Here is a 26,157-nt window from a genome sequence, read left to right on the forward strand (position 1 = left end):
GGGGACTAGACCAATTGGGTATTAATCTTGGCTCTGCCTCTTGCTACTTATGAAGCAATCACTATGCCTTATCTATGAATACATGAGAAACAGGCATAAGAATGTTCCCTAGCTGACAGGGTTTGGGAAGGACTGAATGAGTGAAACAGGAAGAGCTTGCCACAGTGACTGGCACTTAGTAAGAACCCAATAAATATTAGTTATACTTATTTTTATGGGCCTGCCCGCCACTCTGGACTGTGAGGGGCAGAGACTTTTATCTTTGTATCCCCAGTATCTGAGTGTCTGATACATGGTAGTTGCTCATTCAGGTGTCTATTGAATGAATAGATGAAGCACTTTATTCATTCCAAGCCTCAGTTCTCTCATCTTTGAAATGGGGATATTAAAGCTTATCTCAGAGGGAAAATGTGAAGACCAAATGAAGTCAATGCAATGGCCTACTCATTTAACAAATCCGGGGGCACACTGCCCCCACCCCCAGCCAGGCACTGTGCTGAGCTCTGGGAAATAGACAAGGGCAGTTGGGTAGTAAGACATTAGTGCTTGGCAATCCGTTACCTTGTTTTGATAACGTACATGAAAAGGCCATGGGACATTTTATTGTGTATCTTCCTTTTATGAAGAAAGAAACTCAGGGAGGAGAAATACCTTGTCCTCGGTCACCTAGCTGGTTGAGGAGCAGACCCAACTCTTTTTAGTCCAAATCCTGTTTCTTTTCACTATACCCTCTTTTCCCTCCTTTCCTCCTCCCTCCCCCGCCCCAGGAGCTGACAGTCAACACAAATAACTATTATATAAAGTAAAAAGAATAAGGGCCCTAACACATACAGAGAAAAAATCTGCGTGTGAATTTCAGGGCAGTGCGGATGTTCATGAGAACGTCAGACTAACATATGTTAAGTGTGTTCTGTGTCCTAGGACTGTGGTTCACATATATTTCTCTTAACTCACAACAGCCATATACGGCAGGTATTATTTCAGTTTTACAAAGGAACTAATTGAGGCTCAGAAAGGTCATCAATTTAACTATTTAAGGACTATCACAGCAAGTAAGTAAATGCATTCCAAGGGGAGTGGTGCATAGGCCCCATGGCCGGAAGGAGGAGCCCAGGAAGAAAGAAGAAATCGGAAAAGGCTCCCCAGTGGAGGTGGCATTTACGTTCAGCTTTGAAGAATGGCTCAGATTCAGACAAGAAGAGACACAGCCCAGTGAAGTGAGGCAGCAAAGTGAGGGACTGACAGCAGCTGTCAATTTGAGAAAGATTTTTTTCAAAGTATGTTTTTATTGATTTCAGAGAGAGGAAGGAAGAAGGGGAGAGAGAAAGAAACATCAAGGATGAGCCCGGCCGGCATGGTTCAGTGATTGAGCATTGACCCATGAACCAGGAAGTCAGAGTTCAATTCCCTGTCAGGACACATGCCAGGGTTTCAGGCTTGATCCCCACGAGGGGGCATGCAGGAGGCAGCCGATCAATGATTCTCATCACTGATGTTTCTATCTCTCTCTTCCTCTCTGGAATCAATCTTCTATAATAATAAAAAGCGTAATATGCAAATCATCCGAACGGCCGAACAGTAGAACCACCATCGGACATCCTTCCAGACGAAGCCGGAGCTGCGAGGGCCAAGGCAGCCGTTGTGGCTGCGAGGCATCGGCCAAGGCGGCCAGGGCTGCGAGGCCTACCCTTGCATGAATTTCGTGCATCGGGCCTCTAGTTATATATATAAAATCCATCAACAGGGGAGTGATTGGATAAATTAGAATGTGATTAAAAATATTGAAATGGAGAGATCTCCCAGGATTATCCAGATGGGCCCTGAATGCAATCACAAGTGTCCTTCTAAGAAAGGCGGAGGGAGATTGGACATAGGAGAGGAGGCAGTGTGGCCACAAGCCAAGGACTCCCTGGAGCTGGAAGAGACAAAGAAGGATTCTCCCCTGAACCTTCTAGAAGGAACCAGCCCTGTCAACACTTGGATTTTAGTCCCATAAGACACTTCAGACTTCTGATCTGTAGAACTGTGGGAGAATAAACTTCCGCTGTTTAAGCCACTACATTTGTGCGATTTATTCCAGCAGTAATAGGAAACGAATACACTACTCATTTTTCAGGCGTTGGCTCAGACCTCTAGGAGACCTTCTGCGACATGCCCAGGGAAGGTGCTGTCCCCCACACCCTCTCAGCCACAGCATGGTCTCAGGGTTGGTGTCCTTTACTGGACAGTGAGCTCCCTGAGGACAGACGCCCTGTCTCGTTCATATCTCCAGCCTGAGCACCCAGCATGGTGCCTGGTATGAAGTCAGCATTCGGTGAATGTCTGTGAGACCGTGAATGAGGAAAGGGAGATAAATTGGATTTGTTCTAATTTATCAAGACACTGGATCTCTATCCAAGATTGTACAGTTAACTTTAGCTCTTGACTTTGACTCAAGTTAAAAATGACATCATCCAAAGAAAGATTTTTGTCCCACACTCTATGAAAGCAAGGTTTGCACAACGTTTGGCAGCTGCTGGGATCGCAGCTTATTTGCTTTTTCGATTTGGAGCTGTCTGCAAGAAAATACTGATTGTTTAAGATCACCTCGGCCTGCGTCTGCCTTCCATTATCAGTTGTGATCAAAATAAGTTTACCCTACACAGCAGTTCATAACAAGTTCCTTCTTTTCACTTTCCATTTGAAAATCAGAAGCTTTCGGTTTTAGAACAATTTTTATTAGCCTTTTGTTTGGTTTGGTTTTTGGTATTGGCTATGGTTATGTACTGTTTGGTATTGGATCTAATGGGCAAAATATAAGCATTATATTCCAAGTCACTATCATCTCTTCTTTCAAAATTAAAACTCTCTTCCTCACCTTCCTCTCCTTTATGTGGCTGCCAGCCGTCTCTCCTCCCCCTTTCCCCCCCCCCCAACTCTCTGGTATTTCTTAGTACACCACTCCCTTCTCAGACATACAGTGAAGAAAATTCTTTAAAAGGGGTGCTTTTCATATGCTGCTTGGAAACAGTCGATTACAACAGAGAGCTACGAAAAATTACATCAGAGAGGAGATATTTGCTCAAGGTCATTGAGAGAAAAAGAAGCAGAGCTGAAATCTTCCCAGGCTGACCACAGGCCTGTGTAAGCCCTTTGCACGCATCGCTTTAGAGTGAAAAACCTCACATACTAGTCCCTGCTACCAAAAATTATTAAGATAAAGCACGTACGCTGTCTTAGGAAAATACAACAAGAAAAAGGCTTTTAAACAAGAAGCAGCAGTTCTCTGCTTTACACCTCCTCTCAGTCCCATGCTCCAAATAGAACCATTTCCTGTTATTGTGGTAAAAGAGACAATAAAATGTTTTTAAATATTTTTATTGATTTCAGAAAGGAAGGGAGAGGGAGAGATTGAAACATCACGATGAAAGAGAATCACTGATTGGCTGCCTCCTGCATGCCCCCCATTGGGAATCAAGCCCGCAACCCAGGCATGTGCCCTTGACCAGAATCGAACCCGGGACCCTCCAGTCCGCAGGCCGACACTCTATCCACTGAGCCAAACCGACTAGGGCATAAAATTTAACATTTTAAACATTTTAGGTGTGCCATTCAGTAGCATTAAGTCCAGTCACATTGTTGTGTAACCATCCATCTCCAGAACTTTTTCATCTTCCCTATGCCCCCCCCCCCCCCCCCGCTCCAGTAACCACCATTCTACTTCCTGTCTTTATGAATGTGCCTCTCTAGCTCCTCATATAAGTGAAGTCACACAGTATTCGTCCTTTTGTATCTGGCTTATTTCACTTTAGTGTATGCTTTCAAGGTTCGTCCCTGTTGTAGCATGTGTCAGAATTTTCTTCCTTTATAAGGCTGAATAATATTCTTTTTTCAAATAAATTTTTATTGATTTCAGAGAGGAAGGGAGAGGGAGAGAGATAGAAACATCAAAGATGAGAGAGAACCATTGATCGGCTGCCTCCTGCACGCCCCACATTGAGGACCAAACCAGCAACCTGAGCTTGGGAACCTGACCGAGAATCGAAACATGACCTCCTGGTTCATAGGCCGATGCCGGCTGGGCCGAGGCTGAATAATATTCTATTGTAGTATAAAGGTGGGGCCAAAGTAGGTTTACAGTTATTCATATGGAAAATAATACAACCTATATATATAAAAGCCTAATATGCAAATTGGCCCTGCAGGAGTTCAACAGGGAGACCAATCACTCACTATGACGTGCACTGACCACCAGGGGGTGGTGCAGAATGAAGGAAGGCCCTGGCTGGCAGCTGGCAGCTGGGGAAGGGAGGCCCCGATCGGCCCTGATTGTCGGCCAGGCCTAGGGACCCTACCCATGTACGAATTTGGTGCACTGGGCCTCTATTAATTAATAAACAATAATACAAGAATAAACTCTGGTGTTTTGCATACTCACAACTGTAAACCTGCTCACGCCCCACCCTGTATATCATATTTTATTTATCCACTCATTGAAGAACATCTGGGTTGTTTTGTCTTTTGGTTGTTAATAACACTGCTATGAACATTGGTGTACAAATGTCTGCTCGAGTCCCTACTTTCAAATCTTTATTTTTTTTAATCCTCACTTGAGGATATTTTTTCCATTGATTTTTCAGGAAGAGTGGAAGGGAGGAAGGAAGGGGGAAGAGAGAGAGAGAAAGAGACATTGACTGGTTGCCTCCCACGTGGGCCCCCCAAAGGGCCAGGGATCAAACCGGTGACCCTTCAGTCCATGGGCCGATGCTCTAACCACTGAACAAACCTGGCCAGGGCCCTACTTTCAATTCTTTTGGACCCATACCCAGAAGTAGAATTGCTGGATCATGTGGTAAGTTATGTTTTTAATATTTTGAGGAACGGTCAAAAAATTTCCCATAGCAACTGCACCATTTTACATTTGTACCAACAGTGCACAAGTGTTCCAATTTCTCCACATCCTCACCAACACTTGTTTTCTGTTCTTTTGAAGAGTCATTCTAATGGGTATGAGGTGATTTCTCACTCTGGTTTGGATTTGCATTCCCCTAATGACTAGTAATGTTTCATTACCAGAGCCTATTGGCTATTCGTATATCTTCTTTGGAGAAATGTCTATTCAGGTCCAAAGGGGAACATTTTGAACTATTTTAGCCATTTCTGTTTTATTATCTTCTGTGATTTATTTCCAAACCACATAGTTATTCAGCTATTTCTTGGTTTTGTTTGATAGGTAAGGATTTGCATTTGCACTTCCATCTCTTTTCCCCAAGTCCTCCTAAATAGTTTTGCTGTTATTTCGTATATATACTGGCTGCCTCTATAACTCTGAATAACATACTATATATATATATGAAAGGTGGAAATTTATTGAAGAACAAGTACAGACTCCCACATGGGGAAGGGGAAAGAGTCCCCCATACTCCTTTATTTCATGTCCCATCATTGGTAGGCAGGATCTCCTGACACCTTGATTTATAAGGTAAGAACATGTGCCTCCACTCCCCATCTCCTGCCCTCTCTCTACCTCTCAACTGCAGCCAGGTGTGACTTCCAGATTCATAGTATTTACATCGTTTTCTAACGATGACGAAGTCTTCTGGACTTTTTTCATAGGTTGATAATAAGAATTTTAAAAATCTGTAGGTGGTGTTTACAGTTTAAGCCATTTTTGAAGCACAGATGGGAAGGGTATTGACAAAGGGGAGGGGCTAAGGGCTTTCTCAGAGTAGCCAATGGCATGCGCAAAATCATAGGGACCATGTACTGTGTGAGTCATGTCCAGCTCACAGCAGATGTGCTCAGTTCAGGCAGAAAGACCCTCGGGGAGCTAGGAGGAATGGAGCTGGTTGAAGAAAGAGGGAGGAAAGTTGAAGGGCCTGGATGGTCCATGTGCCCTGTTTCCCACTCCCAGAATTCTGGTCACCATGGCCCAATACAAAGACTCGGGGACTTACTCATCAGGTATGCTCACTATCCTTTCTCCCAGCCTTTCTCCCCCGCCCATGGAACCAGTGTCTACTAGGACTCCCATGGCTTTGCAGACATGAAAAATAGCCGAAACCGGTTTGGCTCAGTGGATAGAGCGTCGGCCTGCGGACTGAAGGGTCCCGGGTTCGATTCCGGTCAAGGGCATGTACCTTGGTTGCGGGCACATCCCTAGTGGGAGGTGTGCAGGAGGCAGCTGATCGATGTTTCTCTCTCATCGATGTTTCTAGCTCTCTATCCCTCTCCCTTCCTCTCTGTAAAATATCGATAAAATATATTTAAAAAAAAAAAAAGAAAAGAAAAATAATTCATCCTCCTAAAATAGGCTTGCCACGCCTACCACGGAGGAAGGTCTCAGAGTGTAGACACAGGAGGAAGGAGAGGATGGTGAAAGTAAAAAAAAAAAAAACAACAACTGAAAACTGGCAGAGCACCAGTTCTGTACCACGGTACTCAATCCTTACCCCAACCCTTGGCAGGAGGCTGATATTATTTCCCCCGTCTTAAAGATGGCAACTGAGGCTGGCGAGGCGCCACAACTTACCCAAGGCACAAAGCGAGCATGGGGAGAGCCTTGGCCTGTGCTCACTGCGGCCTTGGGCAAGTAGCTGAATCTCTCTGCGTCTGTTTCTTCGCCCATTAAAACGTATTCCAAGGCAGGCCTGTTCCTTGCAGGGCCATTGTGTGTGCCAGAGGTAACAGCCATGAGGAGTCTGACTTGTGGGAAGTATTCTGAAACTGCTGGCTGTGATTCCATGGCATGTGTGTCTGGAAAGGCAGGGAAACGCAGTGTGTGGAGAGCCAAGGCTGGAGCAAAGTTCAAGGATGAACTCATCCGTCTCTATCCCCACCAGCAAGGTAAGTGGAAGGGCCTGCAAGATCGGTATCCACCCCTCACGTCACAGGCCCGGAGAGGGGCAGCAACTTACCCAGGGTCACCCAGCAAGCTGGTGGCAAAGCCTACCAGGCAGGTTAATATCCCAGACTTGGGGTCCTCGTCCTCACCCCACATGCCTGCGCTGGGCTATATGAGTCAGTCAGACTCATCGGGAAGGCCTGCCCTTGCAAGCCCAGCTTCCCATCATCTCTCTGCTCCTCCATCTTCCTTCCTGTTCTATTCCCACACCATTTAAAATCACACACACATTTTTATTGTTTTCAGAGAGGAAGAGAGAGGGAGACAGAGATGGAAACATCAACGACGAGAGAGAATCATTGATCGGCTGCCTCCCGCACGCCCCACACCAGGGATCGAGCCCGCAACTTGGGCACGTGCCCTGATCGGGAATCGAACCATGACGTCCTGGTTCATCGGTCCACGCTCAACCACTGAGCCGCCGCGGCCTGGCTCCACACCATCCGAAGTATGGAGAGCCTTCCCAGGAGCCAGGGCTTCACTCTCAGGATCCTGGAGGGGAGCAGCACAGTCTGCTTCCCACGGGACCCAAAATTCCCAGATAAGGGCAAAGGTCTTCTCAGGCCACCCCCCACCCTAAGCTGTCCCTTCTATCTAGCCCAGCTTTCGTCACCACCTCTGGGTCACGAGACGGAAGGTCACCCTGCCGGGGCCTTTACCCCATTGCTCTCCCTCTCTGCCTCTGGAGGAAGGGTCAAGGCTCGAGACAGACAGTGTGGACCTGGCACACGTGCCCCTCTGGTGCCCAGTGCCACCTTTTCCAGCCAGGACCAGAGATGGGCAGTTACCTCTCAGTCCTGCAGCCACACCTGGGCTTCAGGGGACCACGAAGAGGATCTGGAAACAGAGTGAGATTGCTTTCCACTTGCTTTCCTGAGGGGCAGCTCACAGGAACTGCGCTGGGGTGGGCAGATGAGGGCCGGTGAAACCCAGGCGGCAGTGCCCATGGCCACCTCACTGCACAGGTGGGCGGGTGAAGGCAGAGGCCCAGGAACAGGGATGGGAGGCTGCCCCATGGGAGATGGGGGCACTAACTGGCCTCACCCGCACAAGCTAACGTGTGGCCCCGCTGGGCTCGCTCACCCGCATCACCTTTTGTCCCGGCTCCCCATCTCCAGCCCCGCGGCCCCCTGACCCAGCTGGCAGGCCTTGGGAACACAAGGGGGAGCGGAGACTGCACGTAACCCGCGCGCTAAACCGGTCTCCAGGGATGGACGAATGGGTGCCTCACCACCCGCCCCGCATCCAAGCACCACTGGCTCCCCTCTACGAAGTCAACAAGATCTTGCGCCCCCAAACCCAGGTCCCTGGTGGCTGGGAGGGGGACGAACCTGCCCTGGGCTGCAGCCGCGGGCCCTCGGATCTAGAGGGAAATCCAGGCAATTCTTCGAAGGTGGGAGAGAGAGGCCGCGGGGAACAGAGGAAGGTGGCCGGGCGCGGAGTTGCTTCCTCCACGCCACGCCACGCCACGCCCCGCCTCGCCCCGCCCCGCCAGGCGCGTCCTCCGCACCCATAGGCAGAGGCGACCCTCTCCGCCTCCCTGCCGGCTGCGCGCTCGCCCCGCCTCGGCTCTCTTTAAAAGTTTCCTGCGGCCGGGACACTGGCGTGGCGAGCCATGGCTGTCTGCGTCGGGATGCTGCGCCTGGGGAGGCTGTGCGTCGGGAGCACGGGGGTGCTAGGGACCCGCACCATCCTCTCCCGGGGCTGGCAGGAAGCCAGGTTGCTGGGCGTCCGTCTCATCCGGTACGGGGGCCGGGGAAGAGAGGGGGCGGGCCAGTCCCCCGGGAGGTTTTGCACAGCTTCGCTGGGGGCTGATCCCACAGCTGCTCGACCGATGGGTGGCTCTCGGGAGCGTGGTTACCCCGCACTAGCACACGGGCAACAGGAAATGCTGGCGTCGCCGGCGCAGAGTGGGGCGCGGCTGGTGGCGGGCAGGGACCCTGCCCTGACTCCGGGTTCTGGTCCAGGACGCTAAGATTCTCAGATTCATGCACAGGAAGAGGGCCAGGAGTGCGGGCCTTTCTCAGTCTAGTCTGAGGGGAAGGGCAAGGCCTGGACCCCGCTTCAGGGATAGAGTTGGGGATTTTCAGCCGGGTCTTGCTCACCCCAGGCCACTAAACTCAGCAGTCTCCCTTCTGCTCATTAGCTGCCGCCAAACACTGCCTTTGATCCTCCCTACTTACCCGGCTTGTTTTCTTCTGTCCTCAGTGCGAAGGGTAGGATGCTGGCAGGTGGAGGATGCGCTGATGCCTCTGTGCAGCATCAGTCATCTGCCTTCCGTCAGATTGCAATTGTGAAAGTGTTGTTGGTTTAGCAGGGCTGGGCTCCCACTGACGTTCTCAGGTGGGAATTATCTTCAGGCCTGGGCGCCACTGCTCAGCTGGGCCAGGTCCTAAGTCTGGGGTGAGGACACAGTGTTGGACACCAGATCTCAGAGTGTGGGCCTGGGCATGGAAAAAGGAGGAGAAGGCCAAAGAGGCTTCTCATCGGAGAGAACCGTTTGGTTCAAAAGAGAAAAATTGTATGGTGGGCGTTGGGGGAAGATACAAACTCCTGTTTTGGCTAGAATTCCAAGATCACAGTGTTCTGAACTTGCGTTGAGATCCCTATGCCGCATTTTCCATTTCTTACTACTTTCCGGGGTTTCCCTGGGCAAGCTCAACCACGTATGCTACCCCTTAGCCTCCAGCCCCCTGGGTGCCCTCTTTTATTGTGAGGGCTCTAAGGAAAGGTACCTCCCCCTCCCCCAAAGTGTACATGCTTCACGATGCTAAATCAGGCCACCTCTGGATACCTGGCAACATTTCTGAACTTTGACTTTTTTGTGTGCGTACACAAAACAGGTCACCTTCCTGCTACCGGCCTGCAATTTCAGAGGAGAGGCATCAGGCCTCAGGAAAACCTATTTATCCAGAGAGAGAAGATGTCTAAGCCTTTTGGCCTAATTCCTCCCCATCGCTTCCACTCTTAGTTTGCCCTTCAGAAACCTTCAAGAGTCTCAAGCATTCCGCAGACATTCCTGAAAACATGTTCTGTCCAGCAGCTGGTGGGTGCTGTGGCTGGGGAAGCCGTTGGACCCAGTCCTCCAGAAACGTACGGTCTAGCGGGGGAACCTAAATCAAGGTGATCATGACTCCCTGTTCCAAGTCAAAGGGTGTGCAAAGCTCAGGGACTCCTGTCCTTTGCTCTTTCTAATCTGGTTCCATACAGCCTGATAGTCTGCTGCTCAATACTCTAGGCCTGTTATTGACTAGATTCCCAGTGTAGCCTCTTAGGGAAGAGCAAGACTGCTCCTGGGTTACAGCCCTGGCGTTCCACCTATTTGCTACACGACCTTTGGCACCTAACCGGCATGTTACCTAACCTTTGAGCATGGTGAGCTGCTCACTAATGCTGCCTCCTTGCTGGATTGACAAAGGCTTGCTCTTCTCAGCCTTCCCTTTGAGGCAGGGCCGGTCCTTGGGAACCTTTGAATGGCGCCTGGGTAGGCATTCCAACCGATTTGAAGGTAGGAGGGGATCCCTTGTCAGGGGCCTCTTTCTTGCACCTGGTTCTCGCTCCTGGCCAGTTGCTAAGATGGCAGTTTCTGCCAAGCCACAAGTCCAGTCCTTGGGTCTGCTGGGCAGTCCTCTCTCCATTAACGTCCGGGCTGTCCAGCCCGGCCTGTGTGGCTCAGTAGTTGAGCATCTACCCAGGCCAGGAACCAAGAGGTCACCGATTCGATCCCCGGTCAGGGCATGTGCCCGGGTTGCAGGCTTGATCCCCAGGAGGGGTGCATGCAGGAGGCAGCCGATTGATGATGTTCCTCTCTCATCCATGTTTCTCCCTCTCCCTTCCTCTCTCTAAAATAAAATAAAATAAAATAAAATAAAATAAAATAAAATAAAATAAAATAAAATAAAATAATAGATTAAAAAAAAGTCAAGGCTGTCCAGAGCCCTTTCCCCAAAGGAAATAAGAAGCTGTCCATTGCTCTGCAGGTGCCCTGAACCACCACTCCTTCCCCTTTGCCGCCACATCCCCTTCCCCAAGGAAACCCCAGTGTGGGGCTTCGGAGAGCCTCAGAGGGAGCCACCCAACATGGATTCCTTGACGAACCCGAGATGAACAGGCTTCCTCCATTCTCTAAAGCTGGCCTGGGCCACCTGTGACATAGTGGCATCCATTTAGGGCAGTGATTTCAGCCGGTGTGCCGCGGGAGGCACCCTGGCGTGTCCCAAGAATGTTTAAACATGCAATGCCTGACTACTTAGTTAGGGGCACTAGCCTCTTTTCCCTTAGATCTGTGGTCGGCAAACTGCGGCTCGCGAGCCACATGTGGCTCGCGAGCCACGGTTTGCAGCTCTGTTGACTAATGAGTTTGCCGACCACTGGACTAGACTAAATGTTACCGTGTAGGTGGAAGCTGTGAGGATTAGGCAATTGTGGCATATTGTGTGCAAAGAGGTAAAGGGTAGTATATGACAGTGGTCGGCAAACTCATTAGTCAACAGAGCAGCAAACGGCAGCTCGCGAGAAAAATGACAACAAGCCCTGGCCAGTTTGGCTCAATAGTTGGAGCGTCAGCCCATGGACGGAAGGGTCACTGGTTTGATTACTGGTCAAGGGCCCTTACCTCGGGTGCAGGTTTGATCCCTGGCCCCAGTTGGGGCGAGAGTGGGGGGCAGCCAATCGATGTGTCTTTCTCAAGTAGCTCTCCCTCTCCCTCTCCCTCTCTCCCTCCCTCTCTTCCTATCTCCTCCTTCCCTTCTATTCTCTCTAAAAATCAATGGAAAAAATATCCTCACTCCTTGGGTGAGGATTAAAAAAAAATAACAACAAGCAACACAATAGCTGTCCAGTGTGAATGAGTCAAAATTATACCTATTTTTTGTCAGATTGGCAAAAAATATTTTTGTGTGTGTGCTACAGAATTTTATAATTAGTTGACGTATACCATGAGATGAAAAAGGTTGAAAATCGCTGATCTGGGGTGTTGGGAGCCCTTGGAGCTGGGAAAGACAGAGAGAACAGTGACTTGAACCTCTCAGAACTGGGTGTGATGCTCAGAGCTGGGGCTCCAGTGACTTGATGGGGATGGTGGGGGCAGAAGGGTAAGTGGCCTTCATAGACCAGCCTCCAGGGGGATGGCTGCAATTAGGTGGAACCAGTATCGGAAACTATAAAATGCTATCTCTATATGAGGGGATTGCATTAAGCCAGGAAGTTTTGGATGGAAACCATAATGGTTACAAAAAATAGACTCTTCTCATAATTCCTTAGAGATGATTAACAAGTGATTTGGTAAAGACAGCCCTATGCCGCTTACACAGGAGCTCCTCCACTCTAAATGTAACAATAGAAAATAAGCTATAAACTTGAACGTTGTAGCCAGTGAATGCTACCCATTGGTTACAATTAATGCCTTGCACAAAGTAGGTGTACACTCTACTGTAGAGGGTGTGGTGGGAGATACAAACTTGTTTCTACTGCGTTCTTTGTCCACAAAGGATCTACAGGGAAGACCATAGACTCACTGACTCCAGGTGGAAAGGGTGCTGCACCATGGATGCTGTCAATCAAAGCAGGAGAGGATTGGATTTGTGGAAATGGGCTTAGGGAAGGCTTCCTAAAGAGGCGGGAACCCTCCCACCTTAGGACCATGTTATAGTTTCAAATATGAAGCCTCTAGACTCGTATGAAATCTTGCTTGTGCTTGAACTCTTTTGACTCTGGGTAGGAAGTTCTCCTAAACCTCCCCAACGTGATTTTACCTATTTAATCTACAGGCAGAAACGTTAGAGTCAGACAGGTCTGGATTCAAATGAACCGCTTTCTAGCTGGTAGCTTTGGTACTGAAGTTGAACTTGACTTTTCTCATGTGTCATGTTGTGAGGGTTTAGTGAGGTCACATAAGGAAATTCTTAACCTACAGTCTGGTGCTAAGGAGATCTTCAATTCATTGCAGTGATGAGTTATTATATAGGTAGTGCTTGTGAAATAATGGCTTTGCACATGTCTACAGTGACCCTGAGGCCCACAGTTTAATAACCTTGCCCTGAGAGGAGGAGGGACACAGTTCTGGCAGGAGCAACTGTTTAATGCTGAGTGTTGGGATTAAGGGCTACTTTTTTTTTTTTTTTTTTTTTTTGCTAATTCTTGCTGAACAAAACAAAAAGTACAGGATGGCAGGATGGCAGTTGATCTCTTTTTAAAAACTTTTTAAATATTTTAAGTGTATTTTTATTGATTTCAGAGAGGAAGGGAGAGGGAGAGAGAGCTAGAAACATCAATGATGGGAGAGAATCATTGATCGGCTGCCTCCTGCACGTCCCCCACTGGGGATGGAGCCCAAAACCCAGGCACATGCCCTGACCGGGAATCAAATCATGATCTCCTAGTTGATGGGTCCACGCTCAACCACTGAGCCACACCGGCCGGGCACATGTTTAGTTTTTAAAGAAACTGCCTGTTTTTCAGAATGACTATACCATTTTACTTTCCTACCAACAATGTAAGTGATCAGCATCCTTGCCAGCATTTGATATTGTCACTACTTTTTTTGACATTGTGATAAGTGAATATAGCGATATCTTACTGTGGTTTTAGTGTCCATTTCCTTAATTATTAATGATGTTGAATATCCTTCCATGTCCTATTCATCCTCTTTGGTGAGCTGCCTCTTCACGTCTTTTGTCCAGTTTCTGGTTGGATTGTTTGTTTTATTACTGTGACGTTTTCAGAGTTCTCTATGTATTCTAGATACAGTGGTTAGAATGTTGTCCTGACACCCCATCAGCCTTGTGTGGGTTTGATCTCCTTTCAGGGCACATACACGAAGCAACTAATGCCCGGCTGGCATGGCTTAGTGGTTGAGCGTCAACCTATGAATGAGGAAGTTGCCATTCGATTCCCAGTCAGGGCACATGCCCGGGTTGCAGGCTCGATCCCCAGTGTGGGGGGTGCAGGAGGCAGCCGATCAATGACGCTCTCATTGATGTTTCTCTCTCTCTCTTCCCCTCCCTTCCTCTCTGAAATCAATAAAAATGTATTTAGAAAAAGAAGAAGCAACCAATGAATGCATAAGTAAGTGGAACAACAAATTGACGTCTCTTTCTCTTTCTCTCTCTCTTGCTCTTCCTTTCTCGCTCTCTCTTTCTCCCAAATCAATAAATAAAATTTATAAAAATGAAATGAAATTTGTAAACCTAGGCAGGTACTCGTTTTTTAGCTTTGTTGATGATTTATATTTTCCTTAGGGCTGGGGGCCAGCCTGGCATCAAATGCCTGTGGGGGGATGGGCAGAGGCCAGGCCAAGACTTGGAACAAAAGCAAGCAATTGCTTTCAATTTTGTTTCTAAAGCCTTTTTGCTGGTGGCTGGCATGGCACTGGCACCTTGCCCAGGGAGCAGCGCTCAGCCTCAGCGTGGGGCATGTTTCTGCAGTTCGATGGGGCCGCACACCTACTCGCCCTCCCTCCCTGGTGGCTTCTGAAAGGATTAAGAGGCCTCGCTCAGGACCTGGGCTAATTCCAGCCTCCGGCAGGGGTGGAATCTACCTCCACGCCTCTGGCCCAGGTCCTAAGCACCTCCACCCAACAGTAATCTGACAGGAGACAAAACAAACAGTTTCGCCCCCAAGTCGATTCTGCAGATCTGTTTGCTCAGGTGACCTGACCATCCCTGCCTCCCAGGATTAATCAGAGCCCAGCTCTGCCTGTGGCCTCTGCCTGACCCTTTATGACTGTATGATCCTTGGTGCTCAGAGAGGCCTCTAGCCTGGACTTCGCTGTCAGCCTTGGAAAGTCACAGAGTGTCCCAGCTGTTCCACCCGAGTTCCCAGAACCAGCCAGCCTATATTTTGTGCACAGCTCCTGCTTGAAGGCCAGGCTAGGCTGACTCTGGGGCACAAGGCTTTCCAGGTTTGTGCCACCAAGGGGCAGTGCAGTTAGGATGCGTTATAATTTGTTCCAGGAGAGGCGTGCAGGGACCACGAGGATAGGACCATAAGAACAGAGGCAGCAAAGAAGATGAATTAGATACACAAGTGAACAGTAAACAGGAATAGCTGTGCTTGAGGACTGAGGGGGTGGGGGTTGGAGGGGCCAAGCCTGTGGCACTTGGAGGGCCCCATCCGCCTCAGGTGTGCTGCTCCAGCCACTGCAGGGCCCCCAGGGGAGGCTGTGGGTGGGCTACGGTATAAAGAGCAGCACACAGCTCGGCCAACATGGCTCAGTGGTTGAGCATGGACCAATAAACCAGAAGGCCGCGGTTCGATTCCTGGTCAGGGCATATGTCCAGGTTGCGGGCTCCATCTCCAGGGGGGCGGGTGTGCTAGAGGCAGCCAATTGATGATTCTCGCTCATCACTGATGTTTCTATCTCTCTCTCCCTCTCCCTTCCTCTCTGAACTCAATTAAAATATTAAAAAAAAATAATAATAAAGAGCAGTACACAAAACCCACCACCAGAGTTAGAACCTTAAGAAAATGAACCTCTCGCATCTTCATCCACAGGAAGAAATAAGCCTTTTAATAGATGGTCTAAAACTGATGTGAGGATCATGTGAGACATATACAGAAGCCCGTTTTAAGCCACATGGCTCTACGAAGATTCATTTCGTACTGTATCGAGGCTTTAGGAACGAGGCAGTCCTGGGTTTGAACCTCAGCTTGGCTGTCTCCCTGACTTTATTTGAGCCTCATTTTCTCTCCTGTAAAGTGGGCACATTTCTTGGTCAGGGAGTGGCTATAAAGATCACAGGAGGTCATGCGTGTGGAGTTTTTGGAGGAGAGCTGGTATGAGGTTACACCATGAAATGTCAATTTACGTTATTAAAAAATGTGCTTTTTCACCTAAAATACGTGAGACATTTTCCATATCATTAAATATACAAAGAGTGTCTTCATTTTTATTGGTGGTGTAGTGTCCATCCATGCTTTGGAATCTATCAATATGTCATTCCTTTTTATGACCAGAAAATATTTCATTACATGGGTATCCCACCTTTTGTTTAGCCATCATCCATGGCTGACATCTGGGTTGTTGTCAACTTTTGGCGATTGTGAGCAGTACTGCCATGAACTTTGTGTGCAAGTCTTTGTACACCTGTTTTCAATTCTTTTGAGTATATACCTAGGAGTGGAATTGCTGGGTCCTACGGTAAATCTATGTTTAACTCTTTGGAGAACTGCCGCCAAACTGTTTGCCACTGTCACTGCCCCATTTTACATTCCCTCCAACAGTGCACAAGGATTCCAGTTTCTCCACGTGCTGGCCAACACTTGTTATTTCGTGTGTGTTTTAATTATAGCCTTCCAAGTGCTGGGGAGTAGCATCTCCTTGTGGTTTCAGTTTGCATTTCATGCACATAATGACCATTCGTATCTCTCTTTCGGAAAAACGTCTATTCGAGTCCTTTGCTCATTATTTATTTATTTATTCTTAAAATATTTTTATTGATTTCAGAGAGAGATAGAAACATCAATGATGAGAGAGAATCATTGATCGGCTGCCTCCTGCACATTCCACACTGGGGGATCCAGCCTGCAACCCCGGGCATGTGCCCTTGACCAGAATCGAACCCGGGTCCCTTCAGTCCGCAGGTCGACGCTCTATCCACTGAGCCAAACCAGGGAGGGCTTTCGCTCATTTTTTAATTGGGTTGTTATATGCATTACTATCAACTCGTTTATTTGGTCATTCAGTTAAGCACCTCTTACATTCCAGGCACTGGGGTAAAACAATGAACACACCAGTGGCCAAAAACTGAGAAATCAAGAGAGTTCTTTAAAAAGTAAAAAAAACACCCTGTTTCCTGAATTTTCTTATGAAATCAGATCTGGCAGCAGATGTGGGCCTGAGTTCTCCTGTGCCAACTCTGGGGGGTACCGTGAGGGGCTGTGCTTTGTCTCAGTTCCCTCACAGCCTCCACCTGGCTGACTTACACGCTTCAGCTGGGACCTTGGGTTTCACAATCACCTTCCTAGTAGCCAAGGCCTCCCTAGACATGTATTTACTTTAGTTCTTTGAGTTGGGCGCAACCGGGACTGCTGGCCGTCCTTCAACTGCAACACGTTTAAGCAAGCAAATGACCTTTCCTGAAACCAAATCTCTTTATTGTCGTTTTCGGGTGTAAATGGAGTATCTGCCGCTTTGTTTAAGAATAGAAAAAGAAGTGGCCCCCTTTTTGCCCAAAGCCTCTGGGGGTGTGTTGGAGGAAGGAGGGAAGTAGAATCAGTTCTGTTTGTGCTTGGACTTTTGACATGATGGGCGGTTCTGAAGTTCATGAGCAAATGGCATTGATATGAGTTTCTAGAACTCTTAAGTCCTTTGAAGGAGCCACCTGTTTCCACCTCAACCCTGCCCTACCGCAGTCCCAGTTTCTTGTCGAAAAATAAAATTGAGATTAGACAGTCTCTAGTGATCAGATAGGAGGTAAATCCAAACCCTAGAGAACAGAAGTACCCAGCGCACCCCTTTCTCCCTGGTCCAGGTGGAGAGGGTGGCAGTCTTCCTGGGTTCTCCACATTGGGCTCAGCTGTTTACCAGCTGGGTCATCCCTTTGGCCTCTTTGACCTTCAGTTTTCTTATCTACGGAATAAAGAGTTCATCATTCCTACCTTTGTCTCCTTAGAATTTGCTTTGTATATTCGACATAAGGATGTTCAAACCTGTAGAGAATTTTTATAAAAATGTATTTGAGCCAAAAAAGAGAATACACCTGGAAGCAAGATCTCAACAGACGGTTTAAATGCTTCAGAGAAAAACAGTTTGCAGGTTCTTTTATGCATTTGAAACTAAGGAGGGAGGAAACCAAGATGGCGGCATAGGTAAACACCTAAACTGCTGCCTCGCACAACAATTTCAAAACTACAACTAAAAGACAGAACGGACACCATCCAGAACCGCAGGAAAGCTGACTGAGTGAAAATTCTACAACTAGAAGGATAGAGAAAAGCTCACAGAGAATTGGAGGTACGGCAAAGGGTCTTTGTGCGCGCAGAGAGGAAGGGCGGCTGAGAGCCTGGCTGACTTTCTCTGGCGGAAGGGGGAAGGGAGCCCCCGACCGCACTGAACCCCAGTTCTGACTGCACTGAACACCTGTTCCGGGCGAGCCCCTGGGGACCCACGCTCTTGTGGGGGGAGTCTGGACTCTCAGGCGGAGACTCGGGAGCCGGGGAAGGCGGAGGACTGAAAGTCTGCTCGCGCCAGTGCGCACAAAGGCTGCGGAGGCTGCCACAGGCTTTCCCTAGCGGAAGGGAGTGAGAGGCTCCTGACGGCACTGAACTCCAGTTCTGACTGAAGTGAGCCCCAGTTCTGACTGCAGTGAACCCCAGTTCCAGGCGAGCCCCTGGGGACCCACGCTCTTGTGGGGGGAGTCTGGACTCTCGGGCGGAGAATCGGGAGCCGGGAAAGCAGAGGACTGAAGGCACACACGTGCGCGCAAGGGCAAGGCTGACGGGAAGCCAAGACTGAGACTCCACCCCATCCAAGCTGAGCACAGAGGCTATTGCAATTTGGCAAGCCTAATCCTATAAGGCTGTCTCCAGCACCGGACTTCTCCCAGCATAGACACAGCTGATCCTTACAGCCAACTGGCCTGGAGGTCAATTCTTCCCAGTGATACCAACAACAATAAAGACTTAATTACAACAAGGCTGTACACACAGTCCACAAAGGTGTGCACCAAGAGTGTCCACCTCAGGTTAACTGGGGAGGCAGACCCACTGGGCCAAATTGGAAACCTAGCACACAAATCTACCAACTCAGGGAAGCAGTGAAAATGCGGCGTCTAAGAATCAGATCACAAACAAAAGAAATGGAGGAAAACAAACGACTGGATATAGAATTCAAAACCACGGTTATAAGGCTTTTTAAGAATATCCTAGAAAAGGCCGATAAATATAACGAGACCCTCGAAGAGATGAAAAAGGACCAACTAGAAATTAAACATACACTGACTGAAATAAAAAATATTATACAGAGACCCAAAAACAGACAAGAGGAACACAAAAATCAAGTCAAAGAATTGAATTACAAAGAAGCAAAAAACACTCAACCGAAAAAGCAAAAAGCAAAAAAAAAAATCCAAAAAGTTGAAGATAATGTAAGAAGACTCTGGGACAACTTCAAGCGTACCAACATCAGAATTATGGGGGTGCCAGAAGAAGAGAGAGAGCAAGATACTGAAAACCTATTTGAAGAAATAATGACCGAAAACTTCCCCCACCTGGTGAAAGAAATAGACTTACAAGTCCAGGAAGCCCACAGAACCCCAAACAAAAGGAATCCAAAGAGGACTACACCAAGACACATCATAATTAAAATGCCAAGAGCAAAAGACAAAGAGAGAATATTAAAAGCAGCAAGAGAAAAACAGATAGTTACCTACAAGGGAGCACCCATACGACTGTCAGCTGACTTTTCAACAGAAACTATGCAGGCCAGACGGGAGTGGCAAGAAATTTTCAATGTGATGAATAGCAAGAACCTACAACCAAGATTACTCTACCCAGCAAAGCTATCATTCAGAATTGAAGGGCAGATAAAGAGTTTCACAGACAAGAAAAAGCTAAAGGAGTTCATCACCACCAAACCAGTATTATATGAAATGCTGAAAGGTATTCTTAAAGAAGAGGAAGAAGAAAAAAAGGAAAGATAAAAATTATGAACAACAAATACATATCTATCAACAAGTGAACCTAAAAATCAAGTGAATTAAAAACCTGAGGAACAGAATAATCTGGTGAATATAATAGAATCAGGGGCATAGAAAGGGAGTGGACTGATAATTCTCAGGGGGAAAGGGGTATGGGGGGGTTCATAAAGAGACTGGACAAAAATCATACACCTATGGATGAGGACAGTGGGGGGTAGGTAAGGGCAGAAGGTGGGGTGGGAAATGGGTGGAGGGGAGCTATGGGGGAAAAAAGGAGAAATAATTGTAATCTGAATAAAGATTTATTTAAAAAAAAAAATAAAAAAAAAGAAAAAGAAAAGAAACTAAGGAGGGACCCTAGGGAGGATTAGGTGGAGGTGGGGGAAATCAAGGCAGAGATTGGAATTAATAAGATTGTGTGCTCGCTTGAGGGTGGTTATGCTTATTTCAAAGGTGTGTGAACCTAGATGCTCAGAAACAATGGACAGGGCTTACTTAAGGCCAAGATAAACCTTCACCAAAGAAGTGATAGGCCTGGGATATGACTACCCACCAGAATTTATGATAAGATCACCTTACTTTCCACAGAACCCCTTTTTTTTCGTCCACAATGTGTAGCAGAGAAACCCACTCTCCCTGTGGCTTAAAGGAGGTGGGAGTTACTGTCTCTGGGAGACAGCCAGTCTGTCCCTGGCATCGTGCATCCTGCCTTCAGGCTCCAGCCCCCTTCTGTCTTGCTGCTCTGTGATGTCCCAGCTCAGCAGGTAGACCAGAAAGCTGCCGCCATTCTTTTTATTTGTTTGTTAATCCTCACCCCAGGATATTATTTTCCCATTGATTTTAGAGAGAGTGGAAAGGAGGTGGGAGGAGGGAGGAAGGGAGAGAGAGAAAGAGAGAGAGAGAAACATCCATATGAGAGAGACACATTGATTGGTTGCCTCTCGCACACACACACCCCACGACTGGGGCCAGGGATTGAGCCTGCAATCAAGGTATGGAGGTCCATGCCCTTGACTGGAATCAAACCTGGGACCCTTCAGTCCACGGGCCAATGCTCTATCCACTGAGCCAAGCCGGAGAGGACTCGCTGCCACTCTTCCCTGTCACAAGCTGCATGTGGCTGGCTAGAAAGAAGAAGAGAAGATGGTCTTCCCTTTGAGGATTCTTCTCAGAAGTTGCACCCACTCCCTCTCTTTAAACACCATTGGCCAGAATTTCACCTTTGAGTCAGATCACCTTCTGGGGAAGCTTAAAAGAGTGGTCTCTATTCCACATGGCCAGAGAAACGTCTGAGGGTGTATTACCAAGGAAGAAGGGGCTGTCGGGGTCTCTGTCAGAGCTGCTGTAAAGATAACGGAACTGGGGTTTTTTTGTTTGTTTTTTTTTGGGGGGGATGTAAATCATCCTATTGATTCGATAACTAGATTTTCCAAGAGGCCACTGCCCAATCTGAAAATGATGGTGAAAGAGGAGAAAACCAAGTTCCAAACCAAATAAAACTCTGGTTCATTGTGAGACTAGGAGGATGCCTGTTGTGAAGCAGAAACACCCCCCACCCCCCACCCCCCCACCACCACCACCTTCAGTGCTTTGTTGACAATCAGACCATTAAACTGGAAGAGATTTGCACTTTGCTGCCTCCTAATCTAGAGGCTGGGCCGGGCGAGGTGGCCTGCTAGGCCTTCAAGGGCCCCAGTTATCCACTGACCGTGGAAAATGTAGGTATAGTTAGGATTCACCAGTTGTAAGCAACAGAAACCCAACTAAAACGGACATTAATTAATTAACTAATTAATTAATATTTTAGATTCCACATATAAGTGAGATCATGCAATATTTGTCTTTCTATGTCTGGCTTATTTGTTTAGTATAATGTCCTTCAGTTTTCATCCATGTTGTCACAAATGGAGTTTGGCTATTCCCTCCTCCCCGCAAACTGGGTTACATTTAAAGAGGGGCCCTGGCTGGTGTGGCTTAGTTGGTTGGGCATCGTCCTGTGCACCCACAGCTTGCGGGTTTGATTCCTAGTCAGGACACATGCCCGGGTAGCGGGCTCAATCCCTGGAGAGGCCTTGTAGGAGGCAGCTGATTGATGCTTTGCTCTCACACCATGTTTCTCTCCCTCTCCCTTTTTATCTCTCTAAAAATCAGGTTGTTTTTTAAAAAAAACACATTAAAAAATTGTTCGGCCGAAACCGTTTGGCTCAGTGGATAGAGCGTAGGCCTGCGGACTGAAGGGTCCCGGGTTCGATTCCCGTCAAGGGCATGTACCTTGGTTGCGGGCACATCCCCAGTGGGAGGTATGCAGGAGGCGGCTGATCGATGTTTCTCTCTCATCGATGTTTCTAGCTCTCTATCCCTCTCCCTTCCTCTCTGCAAAATATCAATAAAAAATATATTTAAAAAAAAATTGTTCGAAGAGGGAGTTTATTGGCTTTTGACAGTGAAAAGTCCAGAGGTAGACTTACATGACTGGGCCTAGAGATTCAATCATCTTAAGATTAAGTTGGCCATTGTCTTCCTCTTTCTGTCTCTGTCTCCCCGCACCTCTCCGTCTCCTTCCCTCCCTGCTTTCCCCTGTGTTGGCTTTCTGCTCGTGCAGGTTCTCTCCACATGCTTGCTCTTGCAGCGATGGCTTTGGCAAACCCAAAGGGAAGGGCATATCTGTTTCCCAATAAGGGCAAACATGGGTGCCCTTATTGACCTAGCATAAACGAAGCAGGAGGCTTTGGCTAGAAATAAATGACTAAGTTTTATTCCCGGCTCTTAGGATTCCCACGCCAGAAACACAACTAGGCAATACCCAGGGTGTTCCAAAGAATGAGAAGCTAGCCGAAACCGGTTTGGCTCAGTGGATGGAGCGTCGGTCTGTGGACTGAAGGGTCCCGGGTTCGATTCCGGTCAAGGGCATGTGCCTTGGTTGCGGTCACATCCCCAGTGGGAGGTGTGGAGGAGGCAGCTGATCGATGTTTCTCTCTCACCGATGTTTCTAGCTCTCTATCCCTCTCCCTTCCTCTCTGTGAAACATCAATAAAATATATTAAAAAAAAAAAAAAAAAAAAAAAAAGAATGAGAAGCTAAGCGTTCTTATAGTAAAAACCACACTCTTGAGAAGAACCAGCCTTGCCTTCTTATCCTCTGGATTGTTCCAAGATAGCCAGCGGACACACAAACATTCTTTCCTTCGTCCTTCAGGGGGTGACCAGGGGATTATCGATAGGATAGCTATATAAAACTTTTAAGTTCCTGGGCTAAAGCAAGAATAATTTCCTCACGCCTTGACCTACTTGATTTTCGTCATTTAGCAGCTTGACGGCAGTGACTCCATTTTATTTCTTCACTCTATTCCTCACTCTCTACAGTATGCCTGTGAGGTAGGGGCTTGGGGTACACCGTCTTGAGGGGTGTCATGGTGGACCACTGGGAACCACATCAGCAGTTCCTTAAGTTTGTCAACCTGTGGACTTACAGGACCTTAGACCCTGCAGTTCTTGGCTATTTTCTTAGCTTAGGTGGCTCACCACAACCCTCAACCCTTTGAGAAGATCGTCCGGCTCATTCAGATAACATTCCTTTGAGAATAACCACTGATTCAGTCCCCAAACGTTATGGGTGGGAAAGCTGAGGCCTAGAGCGGATAAGTCCTGTGCCTTAATTTGGATTCCCCTGAGAACAAGGACTTGTTTGTGATCCTAGGAATAGGAGTGAGGAAGTGGGAAAAGGAGAGAGGAAGAGAAGCTAATATCGGCTGTGTTATTGAAGTCACCCCAGGGAACCAGGACCTCTGAGAGGGTACCGCTGCCTCCCAGGGAACCAGGACCTCTGAGAGGGTACCTCTGTCCAGCGGCAGAAAGGAAGCCGTGAGGAAGTCCCTGAGCAGACAGACCCCCAAGGAACTGTCCCAGCAGCTGAAACCAGAGATGCACTGAGGAGATGTGACATGGGACACCAAAGGTGTTTGCGACAGTCACTGGCCCAGCCAGCAGCACACCTGGGATGAGACCTCAGGCCTCCAACGCCAGCCTAGGGCTTGCTCGCTCCTTACAGAGCTTCAGCAGCCCCCCACTGTGTGACTCATGCTCCCCTCCCCAGCTCTAACTCAGGAGTCAAGTCAGGGCTGCCTCCCCATCAGTTGGCATCTCCACCCACCCTTCTGTGAGATGGGGTGGCTTCCTCTCTCATGTACAAGGTGACCTAGTTTTGCTCCCTCCTGCCCTGCATACCTTGTTCTTCCCAGAAATTCTCCCCACAAGCCATAACGGATCAATCAACAAAAGATAGCCTGGGTATTTTTAGCAGCTGCAGAACGGAATCATCAGGATTGGCCCTCAGGGCCCACCTCACCCAGGGGTGGCCTGCAAGGCTGGAACCTGGAGCATGCCCTGTCTGCCAGGAACAGGGTCTGAAACCTTTACACTCCTCCCCAGGCCTGGGTGGGAGCCCAGCAGCTGTCACCGGGATGGGCAAATGAGCACACACTGGCCTAAGCATGTGATACCTGGACTTCTGGAGGCCTTTTTTGGTTTTGTTTCTTTAATAATAGATTTAATTTTTAATATGTTTTATTAATTGATTTTAGAGAGAGAGGAAGGGGAGGGATAGAGAGATAGAAACATCGGTGAGAGAGAAACATCATCAATTGGCTGCCTCCTGTACTCACCCTACTGGGGATCAAACCCGAAACCTAGATCTGTGCCCTGACCAGGAATCAAACCAGTGACCTCATGGTTCATGGGTCGATGCTCAACCACTGAGCCACACAGGTCAGGCTAGACTTAATTTTTTAAATACAGTTTTAGAGTTACAGAATAACTGAGCAGGTCGAACTAGAGTTCCATATACCTACCCCACCCAGACACAGTTTCCCTGTTAGTCACATCTTGCATTAGTGTAGTACATTTGTACAATTAGTGCCCCCGCCACTGATACATTATTATGACCCTAGTCCATAGTTTACATTAAGGTTTAGTCCTTGCGTTGGGCTGTTCAATGGGTTTTCGATGTGTGTTTTTTTTAATTTTTATTTTAATAAATCTTTATTCAGATTATTACAATTGTTTCTCCTTTTCCCCCCCCATAGCTCCCCTCCACCCAGTTCCCACCCCACCTTCTGCCCTTACCTCCCCCCACTGTCCTCATCCATAGGTGTATGATTTTTGTCCAGTCTCTTCATGAACCCCCCATACCCCTTTCCCCCTGAGAATTATCAGTCCACTCCCTTTCTATGCCCCTGATTTTATTATATTCACCAGATTATTCTGTTCCTCAGGTTTTTAATTCACTTGATTTTTAGGTTCGCTTGTTGATAGATATGTATTTGTTGTTCATAATTTTTATCTTTACTTTTTTCTTCTTCCTCTTCTTTAAGAATACCTTTCAGCATTTCATATAATACTGGTTTGGTGGTGATGAACTCCTTTAGCTTTTTCTTATCTGTGAAGCTCTTTGTCTGCCCTTCAATTCTGAATGATAGCTTTGCTGGGTAGAGTAATCTTGGTTGTAGGTTCTTGCTATTCATCACATTGAAAATTTCTTGCCACTCCCGTCTGGCCTGCATAGTTTCTGTGGAGAAATCAGCTGACAGTCGTATGGATGCTCCCTTGTAGGTAACTAACTGTTTTTCTCTTGCTGCTTTTAATATTCTCTCTTTGTCTTTTGCCCTTGGCATTTTAATTATGATGTGTCTTGGTGTGGTCCTCTTTGGATTCCTTTTGTTTGGGGTTCTGTGCGCTTCCTGGACTTGTAAGTCTATTTCTTTCACCAGGTGGGGGAAGTTTTCGGTCATTATTTCTTCAAATAGGTTTTCAGTATCTTGCTCTCTCTCTTCTTCTGGCACCCCCATAATTCTGATGTTGGTACGCTTGAAGTTGTCCCAGAGTCTTCTTACACTATCTTCAACTTTTTGGATTTTTTTTTTGCTTTTTGCTTTTCCGGTTGAGTGTTTTTTGCTTCTTTGTATTTCAATTCTTTGACTTGATTTTTGTGTTCCTCTAGTCTGTTTTTGGGTCTCTGTATAATATTTTTTATTTCAGTCAGTGTATGTTTAATTTCTAGTTGGTCCTTTTTCATATCTTCGAGGGTCTCGTTATATTTATCGGCCTTTTCTAGGATATTCTTGAAAAGCCTTATAACCGTGGTTTTGAATTCTATATCCAGTCGTTTGTTTTCCTCCATTTCTTTCGTTTGTGATCTGATTCTTTGACGCCGCATTTTCACTGCTTCCCTGAGTTGGTAAGGTAGATTTGTGTGCTAGGTTTCCAATATGGCCCAGTGGGTCTGCCTCCCCAGTTAACCTGAGGTGGACACTCTTGGTGCACCCCTTTGTGGACTGTGTGTACAGCCTTGTTGTAATTATGTCTTGACTGTTGTTGGTATCACTGGAAAGAATTGACCTCCAGGCCAGTTGGCTGTAAGGATCAGCTGTGTCTATGCTGGGAGAAGTTCGGTGCTGGAGACAGCCTTATAGGATTAGACTTGCCAAATTGCAATAGCCTCTGTACTCAGCTTGGATGGGGTGGAGTCTCAGTCTTGGCTTCCCGTCAGCCTTGCCCTTGTGCGCACGTGCGCGCCTTCAGACCTCTGCCTTCCCCTGCTCCTGAGTCTCCGCCGGAGAGTCCAGACTCCCCCCACAAGAGC

General features: G+C 47.6%; 1 protein-coding gene across 1 annotated transcript in view; it reads left to right on the forward strand.

The window, feature by feature from the left end:
* Window positions 1–8,401: 8,401 nt before the first annotated feature.
* ACSF2 (acyl-CoA synthetase family member 2) overlaps window positions 8,402–26,157 on the forward strand; it is a 32,533-nt gene continuing 14,777 nt past the window's right edge. Inside the window, exon 1 of the mRNA XM_080679088.1 lies at window positions 8,402–8,626. Coding sequence (XP_080535214.1) covers window positions 8,499–8,626 — 128 coding nt within the window. The 5' untranslated portion in view covers window positions 8,402–8,498. The remainder of the gene's footprint in view (window positions 8,627–26,157) is intronic.

Source organism: Plecotus auritus (genome assembly GCF_963455305.1).
Source record: "Plecotus auritus genome assembly, chromosome: 7".
Lineage (NCBI taxonomy): Eukaryota > Metazoa > Chordata > Mammalia > Chiroptera > Vespertilionidae > Plecotus > Plecotus auritus.